Source organism: Cebidichthys violaceus, unplaced genomic scaffold (genome assembly GCF_023349555.1).
Source record: "Cebidichthys violaceus isolate CVI_PGR_0920_01 unplaced genomic scaffold, fCebVio1.0.p SCAF_16, whole genome shotgun sequence".
In the NCBI taxonomy this organism is placed as follows: domain Eukaryota; kingdom Metazoa; phylum Chordata; class Actinopteri; order Perciformes; family Stichaeidae; genus Cebidichthys; species Cebidichthys violaceus.
This window is the reverse complement of record NW_027176329.1, coordinates 4819801-4833902: the sequence shown is the minus strand read 5'-3', so window position 1 is coordinate 4833902 and position 14102 is coordinate 4819801. Positions and strand designations below refer to the sequence as shown.

At 47.2% G+C, this 14102-nt stretch overlaps 1 protein-coding gene across 1 annotated transcript; it reads right to left on the bottom strand.

Annotated features, from left to right (window-relative positions):
* Positions 1-4967: 4967 nt before the first annotated feature.
* Positions 4968-13812, bottom strand: tcf19l (transcription factor 19 (SC1), like). The gene is made up of 5 exons (XM_068711497.1): positions 13542-13812; positions 11275-11444; positions 9523-9916; positions 8724-9234; positions 4968-7800 (listed from the first exon to the last, which is right to left on the bottom strand). The coding sequence occupies exons 1-5, from the start codon at positions 13810-13812 to the stop codon at positions 7455-7457; spliced, it is 1692 nt and encodes a 563-aa protein (XP_068567598.1). The 3' UTR covers positions 4968-7454.
* Positions 13813-14102: the final 290 nt, after the last annotated feature.

The window sequence follows — 14102 nt, the reverse complement described above, 5'->3', positions numbered from 1 at the left end:
TTATAAGACCGTGTAGCACGAGATGAAAGACCGATTAATCCAGAGCTTTTTGGGGGGGCCCCTGTCATAGCTTGGGGTCCCCTTAAAAATCGTAACCCACTTCCAGGCCACTTATAGAGCCGGCGGTGCCGGCGCCAAGTCAGAGCCGAATGATTAATGGCGTTATTAAACAGTTTAGAGAGGTTGTGTGTTCTTCTGGCTGCGGCCAATTTAGAGTGATTTGTGAGGTGAAACAATGTAGGAATGAAGTGGAGCGTGTTCAACTGTGTGTGTGTGTGTGTGTGTGTGTGTGTGTGTGTGTGTGTGTGTGTGTGGGGGGGGGGGGGGGGGGGTTACCTTTTGTATATAATGTGTCTTGTGTGTGTGAGCTTACGTGGAGGCTAGGTGTGTGCGTGTGCGTGTGCGTGTGCGTGTGTGTGTGTGTGTGTGAGAGAGACATGCAAAGGTCAAACTGGGGACAGGTGAAAATAAGCCAATAAGCCAGAATCTCATTTCCTGTGAACTGGAGGGGGAAAAGAGTGAGAGATGGAGGGAAAAGAGGAGGGGGGGAGTAAGAGAGAAAGAAGAATGTCATTGATCGAATTTTGGAGCAAGGAAGGTAAAGGAGAATAGAAAAGGTGAACAAAAAAGGCACAGTGTAGAGAAAGTGTATAAATTGAGTAAAAGGGAGGAGGAGAGGAAGAGGGAAGGTGAAAGGAGAGGAGAGGTAGGGGAGAAGAGGTGAGGAGAAACAAGGAGAGGAAAGAGAGGAAACAAAAGAAGAGGAAACATGAGGAGAAAAGGGGACAAGGAGGTGAGAAGAAGAGAGGAGACAAGGAGATAAGAAAAGGCAAAAGGAGAGGAGGAGAGAGATGAAGAGGAGATGAAAAGAGAAGATGGGGAAACAAGAGAAGGGAAGAAGGAGAGGAGAGGAGAGAAGAAGAGAGGAGAAAATGAGATGAGAAGAGACGAGGCAAAAGGAGAGGAGAGGTGAGGAGGAGAGAGGAAACGGAGAGGAGATGACAAGAACAGAGAAAAAATAATGAGATGAAAAGGGAGGAGGGGGAAAACAAGGAGATTTATTATTGTTATTGTTTTGTTGATTTGATTATTTGTATGTTGAATTGAACTGAACTGATGAGTGTAGACTGAATGAGACAAAGGAGGAAGAGAGGAGAGGGTACACAAACAAGGAAAGGAGAGGAAAGATTAAGACAAAGAGATTCTTTTCACTCCCGCTATTGTCATCTTTTCTCAAAGGTGATGTTTGCGGCAAAGGAAAACGAGGAGCTAGGAGGAGAGGCGACGAAGAGAGGGGCTAGGAGGAGAGGAAAGTGAAAGAGAGAAGAGGAGAGGCAAAGAGAGGGTAGAGGAGGCAATGCAAGGAGAGACGATGAAAGGAGACGGGAAGGGAGCAGAGGAGAGCAAAATGTGAGAGGCTATTGGGGACGGATCGGCAGCTGCTCCTCTGCTAGGGCTCAGCCAGCGGAGAGATAACACACACACACACACACACACACACACACACACACACACACACACACACACACATCTCCCACAGTCGTGTGTGCACGGTCCAGAAATTCACCCACACAAACATGCCTCATTGCTCTTGAGTGGTGTGCACACAAACACACACTCACACACTCATTCAGATGAAGTCGATGCAGATATATGCATACACACACACACACACACACACACACACACACACACACACACACACACACGTACAAAGATTCAACTTTGCATGGTCAAAAGGAGACAGCCTCTTTGTCAAACACAGGAGAGGACGGAGGCGAACAGGGACACACACACACACACACACACACACACACACAACTAGATGAAAGCATACAGGTGACAAAGAGAACCTGTCAGTAAGTTGAGCTCTGTGCTCCATTAAAACCCACTCAGATACATCCACCCTGCTCACAATTCAAAACCCTGCATTAATTGAGGGATAATAATGGGAGCGCATGATCTCCGTTGTGGGTGTGACGTGCAGGGAGTGGCTCCCCGTGTTCGTCCTCCGTGCGTCAGGCCGACACTGCCCCCCGCTGGGCCACGAGGAAACAACAACTACAGGCCCACTGGGAAAAGAGGATGATTCTTATCAACACTCACGAGCCGAGAGGATTGTACCCTCTCTGTGGCTCTGCTTGGTGCGAACATCTCCTGATTAACACATGCAAACGGGTTTTGATGAAAGATGTAGAATGCAGCATTTTTGGAGCGTGTCCAATAGAGATTCAGTCTGGGTCGCAGCAACCAAGGATTTGGTTAAATCACGGTTTCACTTCCAATAATATCGCACCAAACTTTAAAACTATTATAAAAGAGAGCGCTGCAGTGATGATGTATTTTAGGTGAGCATCACATTCATTGGGTTTTGAATGATTGCAGAAAATCATCTCTGTGGCCAACAAATACTTTTTGGGGTTTTGTTCAGCAAGATAATCTTCGCAAACACCACTTTTATGATTCACATAGCGTGGATGCAATAAGTAGAAGTAAAAAGCTAATGTTAGACTATAAAAGAACTTTAGAATGGAACCACTTCCATGAATATTAATCAGTATTTTACGAGGTTGAGTTAAAAAATGACCCAAAAGTCTACATTTGGATTTTTGGAGCCTTTTCTTATTACTACTAATAGAATATTTTGTAGTTTTTTTGTGTAAAATGTTACACACTAAATTGTGCTTTTATTCACACTTCTATTTAACTTTGATGGCTATCTGGAGAAAAGAGCACCAATTCCCAAACTCTGAGGGAATCACTGCTATCCAGAACACTGATGGAGCTCTCTCCCATCAGAGTGACGGCATGTTCTCAGATCACCCACATTACATGCAGCCTGGATTCAGGACCGCCGGCCAGCTGCTGCAGAGCACTGATGACAGATAGAGGGAAAATGACCCTGTGTGTGTGTGTGTGTGTGTGTGTGTGTGTGTGTGTGTGTGTGTGTGTGTGTGTGTGTGTGTGTGTGTGTGTGAGACGGGCCAGAGAGCTGCTGGATGAGGAGTGTTGGCTGTTACAGTTTTCAGCCCTGTGCTTTCATCTCGATGTGACCTCTCCCTTTTACCAGCATGGAGACAAGATGGAAACGCCCTCACGTGTAACTGGTGTGTGTCCTGTATCTGTAACCCATCTCACACACCTACACACCTACACACACACTCCACTCTCGCTCTCTGTCAGTTTCAAGTGACAGAACCAGCTTCTCTCCGTCTCAGTCATGCATCATTAGGGGAAAGAAGGAGCCGGCTGTTATTACAGGTTGGAGCTCCGGTCTTGCAGTCGGGGCCCCTCCCAACAAAAAGATGTAAATAAAAAGAGAGAGAGAGAAGAGAGAGAGCAGAGAGAGAGAAGAGAGAGGGGAATGTTGCTATGGAAACAGTTTGGACAAATGTAATTGTCTCCCTCCACCTTCTGCAGGTCAAGGCAGCGGGCATTTCGGCTCCATAATCTCTCCGTCTCCTCCGTACTACCCACTGGTGAATCACACTGTAATGGGGTTCCTGGAGTCATAAGCGACAAATGTGCTGCACGATGTATCTGTTGATTTCATAACCTGTGTGTGTGTGTGTGTGTGTGTGTGTGTGTGTGTGTGTGTGTGTGTGTGTGTGTGTGTGTGTGTGTGGGGGGGGGGGGGGGGGGGGGGGGGGGGGTGCATGCTCTTATATTGCTCTAAAATGAGACACTGCATCGTTTCCAACTCTGGAGAAGAATAAAAAAGACAGACACTAAAAATCTCCATCATCCATTCATTCATCCAACACCAGCACAATCCAGAATACACCCAAGAGCCCCTTAACATTTTGTACATTTTAAGACAGTTAACTGCATGTTTGTACTTCTGCCTCTCAGTGTCTCTCATTAGCTTATATAATAGTCATGATCTTATTTGAAGAGCACTTTTCAAGCTGGGAGCTTCCCAGAGACAAAGTCAAAATATCACAAAATTACAAACAAATTTTTAAAAAAAAGGTCTAACCTGTGGGGATCCAGCTGGGTTTGGGGTGGTCCCCCGTGGATCGGAGCCCTGCTGCTGGGGTTTGCGCTGGCTGAATGAAAGTTGCTTCAGCTAACCGCTAACTTCCCGCCTAACTCCCGGTGAAGTAGTCTCCTGGCGTTGGGTCGGACGAACTGTGGATTTAACCCAATAAATACACTTTAAAAACGTACTCGAGCCCCGCACCTTCAACGTGCTCACAAGCCCTACTCTACAGTGACTCACTATCGCCTCAAAAGGGCACAAGTGGTATTACAGGAGAGGACGGGCCGGGCTAGCTAGTTAGCATGCTCATTTCAGTCACCTCGGCAACACAACACACAGACAATTCATTAGTTGAGAATGTTGATTCACTTTCTGAATATTTTAAACTACAATTCTGAACCCTTAAGTCAAACCAAGTCACACCTCAAATGTGAATAGTTTACGTTAATCAATAAATAACATGGAACCACTCAGAATCTTTTCTTTACATATGATGCGTCACAACACGCGGTTATAACCGAGCGTCCTTCCCTCTCAGTACGTCGGCTGTCGACAGGTTGTGTGTGTGGAAGCAGAAACGCCGTCGTTCTGGGAGTGAACGTGACTTCACGCATGGAGAGCCCAGATAAGACAAATCCATTCTGAACACCAGATAATGAAGCTTCAATTATGAGGCCGTTCCCTTTGCTTGTAGACTCTCACACTTCTGTGATCACAATAATATCCAGATCGATCACATCTCTGTCTGGGATCACACAAGTTTTTTTATTCTCTCTCTCTCTCTTAAAAAGGCGACACAAAAGGCCGGAGGAAAAAACAAAATGTAAATTTCTAATATCGTTTCATCGATCACGACTCGAGCTGAATGCGCCAGAAGAATGTGAAATAAATGAAATGTGTTGTAGTTCACAGCCTCTGTGAAGATAAAGCAGACAATATGAAGATCCATTTCTTTTTGGAAAGATTCTTTATTTCTTACCCGACAACAACTCTGATGCTGATGGCATCTCAGAATGGTGACAATAGGTTTTAATTCTATTCGACCCACAAAGTGTTGCAGCATCTCAGCGTGATGATTAAAGTGAAGGCAGCGTGAGAGTTCTGTGGACTCCTCGGAGGGAAACGTGCTCTTTGATTAACTCCGTTCCTGAACTCCAGTCTCCGGTTGCTTCCACCTCAACAGTCCCGTGTTTAGGGATTTGAGCGGTTTAGTGTGCCGCACGCTTAGCAGCTGGCACGAGTGAAACACTGACAACAATCCAAAAGTATCCAGCGGACACTCGCTTGAATCCGGCACAAGCCTTGGCAGATGGAACATGAAGGCGGTTTGTCTTCGAGGCAATGCGAATGGAAAAACAGAGCAGCTCTCCAAAAAGATGGTCGTAAATCTAAACGGCTTCATCAAATAGTTTGGTAAACGGAACATTTAAAGTTGTGACTCTTTGTACTCCGAGTTTCTCCAGAGAGTTTTAGTCAACGAAGAATTTCTTTTGTCAAGGACATTTTCAAACATGTAGCAAGATTTTTGTGAACTTTGTTGGACACAATTACAAACCGTTGAGGTTCTCCTTGAGGTTCTTTTCATGTCGTCAGCGGACGTAACGGTGACGGTGAGGAGTTGCCCGACAGATCAGCGGTGGTCTGCGTGTGGCCTCCATCAGTCACGACAGCATTGAAATAAATAAAGTCCAGGTTGAAAACATACCACAGCAGTGAGACACAGGATGAGCTCCTCTGCTTTTCCTCCATCACAGGTTTCACACTCTTATTTTATTTTTTTGCCTCAGAGTTTGTCATTTCCAACTCTCCCTACATGCCAATTAAAACACATCGCTCTCCGCTGCGTTCCACAGGTTACTTCACTCAGGAGGAGCTCCAACAGCAACATGACGCCACGTTCCTCTGTGTGGACGCTCTGGAGACAAACGGGCATTTAAATATCTTCAGAGCTCAACAATCGGAGAGACAAAGCACAGAATGCAACACTGTTTATGGTGGATGAAACAAGCAAAACAACTTTCTTTTTTCCTTTTACATTTGAGTAACCGACAGGTCCTTCAAATCTGTATGCTGGCATCAGGTTGTTATTGTATTACTGCAGTGAGGCGGTGAAACCTCAAAAGGATTAAAAATAATCTATTTTTGTTGGTCATCAAAACCTGAAGCTGGAGCCTTTTGACGAGTAACACTACGTTTATTAAGTTTACGGAACACTTTTTTTGGATTTAATAATAAGGAGCCACTGTGTCATCGGGCTGGAACCAATCATTAGTCTTAATTCTGCTATTACAAATTTTAAAAAAATATATGTATTATTAAAGAGGTTTTTAAGACTTTTTTTTATTATTTTATTGCTCAAGAATAAACCTTTCTACATTTTCTCCTTCGGAAAACAAAACACAACAAAGAAACACGCATAGTGGTATGATCGAAGTCAAAACTAGTCAACACCCTTTTTACACAACGCCAGCAGACAAACTATATTTTCAACACGACCGGTATCTGGTTAGCTCAGAGTCTCATCGTTCAGGTCATACACGGGGTGAACTGCTCCGAAATGCTGTTTTAAGGTTTTCGTCCAGGTGAGCAGAGTCAGACATTTTAATAATGGAAAAAGGTGCTGAAGAGAAGAATCCGGAGTTCCACACTTTGAGCAGCACCTGAGCGAAGACGTGTGTGTGTGTGTGTGTGTGTGTGTGTGTGTGTGTGTGTGTGTGTGTGTGTGTGTGTGTGTGTGTGTGTGTGTGTGAGAGAGAGAGGACACCGGCGTCCACTTTGACCCGAGAGTTCATTAGCGTGAAGACAAGTCCTCTGGGATCCCCCCCCCCCCACCACCGGATGATATTTCATGACGTCTCCCTGGTAACGAGTCCCTCCCAGAGCAGCAGCACCGTCAGCCTGATGTCTCACAGCAGCAGCAGCAGCAGCAGCCACCACTGCACACAAGAAGAACATCCAGCAGCTGCTTCTGCACAAGTGCCTTAAAACATTTGATTATCCCGCTCCCTCGAGCTCCTCTCACCAGCAGCTACAGTGAGAGCTCAGCCGTCTCGGAAACATCAGCTGCTGATGCTGCTCCGAAACGTTTCACGGGGGTTTCATCAGCGGCGAGGCGGGAAAGCACAAGCGTCACTTTCCTTTAGGCCACGTTAAAAAGGTCGCCGAAGGAACGTCCAGGAAAAGTTGAACATATGTATGACTCCATTAAAGCTGCTGAGGCAGCCTGATGAGACACTTCATTAGTGGTCAACGACCACCTCGGTGCTCACAAACATTTCCCCGCTGTGTTTTAGACCTGGAACTGAGCGGCACTGCTCGGTCACGAATCCTCAAACTTGGAAAGATCAGGATGGAGAAGAAAAAAAAAAAACTAAATATTTGAAGGAAACTCCTTCTCTTTCATGGATGAAAGGTCTGAAGGAAATAAACATTTAAGGGGGAAATGTGGTAAGCGTCTCATTCCATCGTCACGTCAGCGACATCCGCAGTGGAAGTCTGCGTTGGGGTCCCTCAGGAGCTTCTTGCGGTCCACGTGCAGACAGTCTATGTGGAACCAGGCGTCACACACGTCGCACTGGATCCACTGCACCGTGTCCTGCTGGGGCAGCCGGCACCGTGGCGCCGCGCACGGCTCCACCGCCCCGCCCGTCGCAGCCTCCTCCTCCTCCTCCTCGTCCTCGTCCTCCTCTGAGGAGGAAGAAGAGGAGGAGGACGAGGAGGAGGAGGCGGAGGAGGTGGAGGAAGAGGACGAGGAGGACGGGGAGGGCAGGGAGGGCCGGGGGGGGGGCAGGTGTTTTCTGGGGCGGCCTCGACGCTTACTGTGAGGAGGAGGAGGAGGAGAAGAAGAGAGGGAGGAAGATTGTTGAGGGGTGTTTTAACATGTCATGACATTCATCACATGTTCCACAGATCAAACACTGACCCTTTGGATTTAGTTGGATTATAGTAAACACTGCTGTCATCAGCTGTTAGTCAACCTGATTAGTGACAGACACCAGAGATTTCAGCTCCTATCACCATGAACCACTGGGTGACTCACACTACGACACTTATATTTTGTATTACAGGTTGTCTGAAAAGTTATGTTTAAATATGACATTATGTTAATTATGAGCTAATTGTCATTAATTGACAGAACAAAAATGTGAACATTGGATAAAGCCAGGTTCTAAAGTCTTTTTGTTGACATATTAGAGTTAAAGGTTTTAACAGAATGTTCTACTCTCTTTGCATCACCTCAGAAATCGGGAAACAGCCGTAAAAACTATCCATTTTCTCCATGTTTTTAGTACTAAAATGTTGTAGAAATCAGGCTATGAATAATATACAATAGTCAGTAAAAACTGGAACGTTTGGTGTATGTAAGAGATACTGATAAACGGCCTTTAAAGATGCGTTTTGTAAAAACACTACAGGTGAATAGGGACAAATAAGTGATGTCACCGTGAAACGTCCCCAGTTGATTACTGACTTTAACACAAGAGCAGATTTAAGAACAAATATTCAAATATGCAAATGAAGCATTATCTAATGGTCACTGTTGGAGAATTCAGGAAATCGAGGTTTCACCTCAAGCAATCTATCTTTTATAGATTTAACATGAAATCTTCCTTAAAAGCTCCTTTGGCATAAGATTAGAAAATGACTTCAGTGACTCCTAGTGGAAGAGAACACATTCTACAGATAAATACTGGAGCTGTGTTGGTGTCAGAGGGACAGACCTCCTCCATCAGCGTCTTACCTGGTAGGATGGTGGAACCTGTTGAACTGCACCCGGCCCCTCTCCTCCGTGCGGATCCTCACCGAAGGCGAGGCCAGGCTGTAGTTCTCCCCTCCGACCACCAGAGGAGAGAACACCGGGGAGCTGTGCGCCCTCCTCCGGCCCCTCTGCGCCGCCGGGGAGCAGTGCGCTGCTTTCTGCTGGCGGAAAGCGGCGATGTTGCTGTGCACCACCGTGTGGACCCGGCGCAGCGCCTGCACCTCCTGCTTGTGGACCGCGGCGTTGGCGAGCGACGCCTGGAGGTGGTGGTGGTGGTTGAGTCTGCTGTTGGTCATGGCGCCGTGGAAGCTGCCGATGGTCCTGATGCCGACGGGGAAGGGCTTGGCCTCCAGCGGCCGCCGGACGTCCTCGCGGCTCTTGGGCTGCAGCGGCAGAGGAGGCGGGGAGCTGAAACTCTCCGACTCAGACTTGTAGAGCCGCCGCCTCTTCTTCCCCCTGGACCGCTGCCCGTCCTCCACGACTCCTGCTGGAGCTGAACACCAAAATGACAATCGATGCTCAGCTAGTTATTCACCTTTTTACCCATTTGCTGTTTTCCTGCTGTTAAGACTTTTGCTTCAGAGTAAACTGTAATTAAAATGTTTTATTTTGCCTGAATTTCCTGTGTGATATGTTTTGGCAGAAAGCAGTTCATCCAATCTAGTCTGAATAAAAGCTAATATCCAATATGCGCCTTCATTAACTGTTAAAAACCCGTTTCCTCATGCGCTCAGTGCGTCAGCGCTGCTGTTCATCTGAGTAGAGTAGAGTGGGGCCTCACCTCCTCGGCTCCTGGGCTCGTCTGAGCTGTCGTCCTCGAGCAGCACCGTGTGGGCCGACTTCCTCCTGCTCCTGGAGGTCGGCTGCAGGGACTTGGCGGAGGGCGCCGAAGCCGCGGAGGAGAACGGCGGAGGCGTGGAGGGCGGCAGCAGGGAGGACAAGCCCGCGGCCAGAGGAGGCGGGGAGGAGGAGCCGGGGTCCGAGGCGGCCCCCCCGAGGCTGAGGCTCCTCTTGAAGGTCCAGGCGCTGCCCTTCATCTTGCTCAGGCTGCCGATGGAGTTGAGGATGACGGTGGCCCGGTTGATGGACATCTTGGACAGGTCCAGGTTGGCGGCCACCTTGCGGTCCAGGTTGGTTCTGATGCGGTTCTGTAAGTCGGAGGAGAAGGTGCCCGCCTAGGAGACATGGTACAAGTATATAAATTACAACTTTATGCAGGAGAGACTTGTATAGAGGGAGGTGAACCCTCATTTAGTGCTCGAGTGACAGCTAGTCTGTGAGGGCGGGACTAAATAATAGATAAGCGGTCGGTTCACAGAATTGCATTTCGGCCGATGTGTTCCTCCTCTTTTGCTCCACACTCAAACGGTTCACCTGCATTTAACCCAAGGCTGCTCAAACGTGATTGGTCAATACAACTCGGACCACAAGCAGAAACCAGAACCCTTCCCAGACCAGATCCATGTCCCACTGCCTACAGATTCTACATGTAATGCAGATTCTGTTTATGGAGATTAGATAATTGGGTTAGAATAAATAGTTAAGATCGTTCTTTAGATAGATAAGACAGCAAAAAGCATCAACCTCGTTAACTCATTGTTTGTGGTTCATTTTGTCACATGAAATTCAGTATTTCATGAGATTTTGGGGATCCATGTGTTGGATTTAAAAAAATTTGCAATTTCAAATGTTTGCAAAATGTATTTTTGGCCAAAGATATATTAGTGGTCTGTGCCTCTTTGAGTTCTCCAATGAAGTAAAGTTGTCAACATGAAGATTGGAATAAACTAAAACAGAAAATTGGAAGATTGCATACAACAGAAAGAGATCCTCAAGTTTAAATAAAATAAATAATGAGTGGTAATTATTAAAGATGCCTCATCAAATCAATTTCTGTACTTTTAGCCTTTTCATCTCTTTAAATATGTGATTTAGAGCCAACCACTTCCTCTGGATGGAATTACAAAATGTACTATAGCTGATAAACTGCCCGTTAAGGCACCGGAAAACAGGAAATGACATCGACTCAGTTCTAAATGTTCCAGGAGTTTAACCCAAAACTTAAGTTCTCACTGCAGGCAGAAGTTTTCATAACAGTGTGAACACCTCCGTACAAGAGTGGCAGCAGTTGCTCCACAAACACAGAACTATCCTCCTCATCACCATGTGCTGCTGATGTGTTCGCTGGCTTCCAGTGCACATCGACTAATAAATGAAAGCGTTAACGCCGACTTCAGCGGGCTCCATGTTTACTTCGGGTCAGTTCAGGACTGAGACTAGATCCCGCTGGAATCTGATGTTGACCACGTTTTAAAAAAAGGATGTGAACGACCAAACAAAAAAAACTAAAAAAAGTTGAATCTGAGCAATAAATCCCTGAGTGAAACACACAGGCCTCTGGTGTCTGTGTGAGAATGTGCTTCAGTCTATGAAGCTCCATTATAAAAGCGTAGTGAAGTGAAGCTGCACAGAATCGGGCAGCACAGAGACGACTCTCTCTCCTCTGTGGGTCCTCACAAACAACAAAGATTACCTTCGGAATTGTGATGGCGTCGAAGTCCAGCGGGCGAACTTTGACCTTCTGGAAGAGGAAGTAGAACTCGGGGCTCCTGGGAGCCGACTGGCCCCCGAAGGTCAGCGTGTCGCCGTCTGAGAGCTCCCACTGGACGCCGGGCTGGAGGCGGACCTCGTTAACCCAGGTGCCTAGCAACACAAGAGCAGGTGAAGATTTTTTTCATTTCTATTTAAATCTTCTGCTGGCACTGAACTCGCTCCATAGAGTCTTTCATTACCACACTGACAGGTACTGTAAGTGGTGGGAGGTCACATGATCAGCCCAAACTGATTTTTCCAGTTAATATCAGCCAGGGCCAGATCACAGAATTATTAATACATGAACAATACGTAATAAATGAGGCGAGCAGAGCTCCAAAATAAAGCCGTTTGTTGACCATCAACGTGTGTACAGCTGTGTGTGTGTGTGTGTGTGTGTGTGTGTGTGTGTGTGTGTGTGTGTGTGTCTAATTTTTAAATTACAAATTAAAGCGCGTGTGAAACAGACAGTAAGAGCTCTGTTTGGATCCAGTCAGATCCGCAGTGCTCCCCGTGCTTCACGAAAAACCATCGGCAATCTGAGGGAGCGATGACTCCGACCCCGCTGTGCAAACCATGTGAGGCCGCTTCCCTCGAGTCTAACACCTAAACACATGGGGATCACGTCCACTGCTGGAGCTCCTTCGTCCTGAACATGTGGACCACCACTAGAGACCAAAAGGACCAGACTGTGTTGATGTCTTTAACACCAACGCAGTTCAAAACTTTCTCTGCATTATATGGTTATTTATGTCCTAGCTGAGTCTCAAAACGTGTGCATCAGTAGTCTTTACTTAGATTTTACTGTCTACTGCATTTTTTTAACTAGATTTTACTGCAACAGTTCAAAATCCAGAGCCTTGGTTTGTTATCACACAGAACAAAGAGAAGCAGCAACGTAAGGAGCAATAGAGGACGTTCAGAGCATCAGTACGGCGTCGTGGTGGAAGCTTAGACCCTCCCTCCTTGAGGCGTGAGGAATTCAACTTGCCCAAAGACAGAGCTTACTTGCCCCGGCAAGTGTTAATGTTGAGCTCTGGACTGATACCGGTTTCTTTTAGGTGTGTAAAACACATCTGTTGCTGCTCCTGGTCTACAGCAGTACATTGCTTTGCTTCTGTGCTGGTGCTCCTGTCTGATCTACTGTGTCTAACAGATCTGCTGTAAAGCCTGTCCAACCGGTCCCTGAGAGGTTCTTGTTGTCACTTGTTGTCATCCGATAGTCAGATAACATTGAAGGAGATTGCAGAGACTGATGTTCATTCTTTGTGACATTTTAATAACAAATGTGATCACAGACATCCTGGTAATAAAGTGCAGGACAAACTGAGTGTTAGCTAGTTATGAAGACGGTCAAATCATACCCTGTGGCCTTCTTAGTCACCCGACTTCAACCAGACTGAGCACCTGTGGGAGACTTTGGACAGTGCTCTCCAACAGTCATCAGAACCCCTAATGAGGGAATATGTTTAGGCAGAATTCTGTTCATCCAGTCTGTAACGAGGAGTGCTGAAGCTGCTCGGGAGCCACCTCTCTAATTCCACCAATACAAACATGTGGGACAAAGATCCGAAGTTTAGACACTTCAATCACTATCAAACCGTTCTGTAACAAATCAAACAGGAAGGATGAAACGCTTCTTATAGGCTGCAGCTCTAAAGCATTTGAATCGTGTGACTAATGTTTAGACTCTAGAATGAAGCATGACTCTTTAACAGATCGAACAACAACGGGACACAACCTCAGTTTACTTTAGCCCCGTAAACACTGGCAACTTTCAGCCCCTAGTTTAATCCATTTTCAATTACCCCGCAACCTCAAAAGCACAAACTTATTGGATTCCTCAGATATCTTGACCTCTTGAACCTGAATAGAGGTCAGATCACGTGACCTTTGGGGAACCGCTTTAGCTCGGCCTCATTCGTCAGGTTCAGGACTCACTTTTCTTAGCTGTTTCTGGTCCGTACGTCTACAGATGGCTTTTGGACTGTCAGGCTGCAGGTGCTAGTAATTCAGCAGAAGACAGTAATTGTGTTTCCCCATAGAAGTATTGATATTTCTGTCAGAGGGTGTGTAACAACTTTCTCTCTTCCACAATGACTGTAGAGGTGTGTGTGTGTGTGTGTGTGTGTGTGTGTGTGTGTGTGTGTGTGTGTGTGTGTGTGTGTGTGTGTGTGTGTGTGTGTGTTAAAGAGCCACGTCTCTCACCATGACTGCTCCTGTCCTTGACGTGGACCCTCCAGCCCTCCTCCTGCGGCGCCGCGGCCCCCTCGCCCGCCTCCCTCTCGGCGTGCAGCTCGGCGTGGATCCGCGACACCGACGTGGAGTCCAGCGTGACGTCACACAGCTCCGCCGCGCGGCCCAGCCGGAACACGGAGTGGCTCAGCGCCGGCCTGAACGTGTACAGGTCCCGCGCCGAGTCCCCGGCCGACGAACCGATCCGCAGCAACTGGAAGCACGGCTGCACCCCCGACGGCATGACCGGAGGGTTCGAGTGTCTGCCGCCGCAGAGCCCCCGCCTGCCCCCGCCCTGAGGCCACAACCTCTCTGTGCCAGGCCCTGACTTACAGGAGGCTGCCATCCATTCTGGGTCACGAGTCTTTGCTAGGGGACGGGAGTTAAGCTGAAGACATTCGACCAAAGAGTGCTAACACAAAGCTACGCTGCGAGGTCCAATATTCAGAGAGTGAAGGTCACAGGCAGGTGGAGCAGCTCTGACGATCAGGTGTTTGCATTAGCATGGAGAGCCGGTGACTGGCTGTGCCCCGT

Coding starts and splice junctions, on each gene's coding strand:
- tcf19l (XM_068711497.1), bottom strand. CDS start 13,812: ATGCCGTCGGGGGTGCAGCCGTGCTTCCAGTTGCTGCGGATCGGTTCG. Junction 9,235..9,522: donor CGAGCCCAGGAGCCGAGGAG/GTGAGGCCCCAC, acceptor TTTGGTGTTCAG/CTCCAGCAGGAGTCGTGGAG. Junction 7,801..8,723: donor AGGTTCCACCATCCTACCAG/GTAAGACGCTGA, acceptor TCCTCCTCACAG/TAAGCGTCGAGGCCGCCCCA.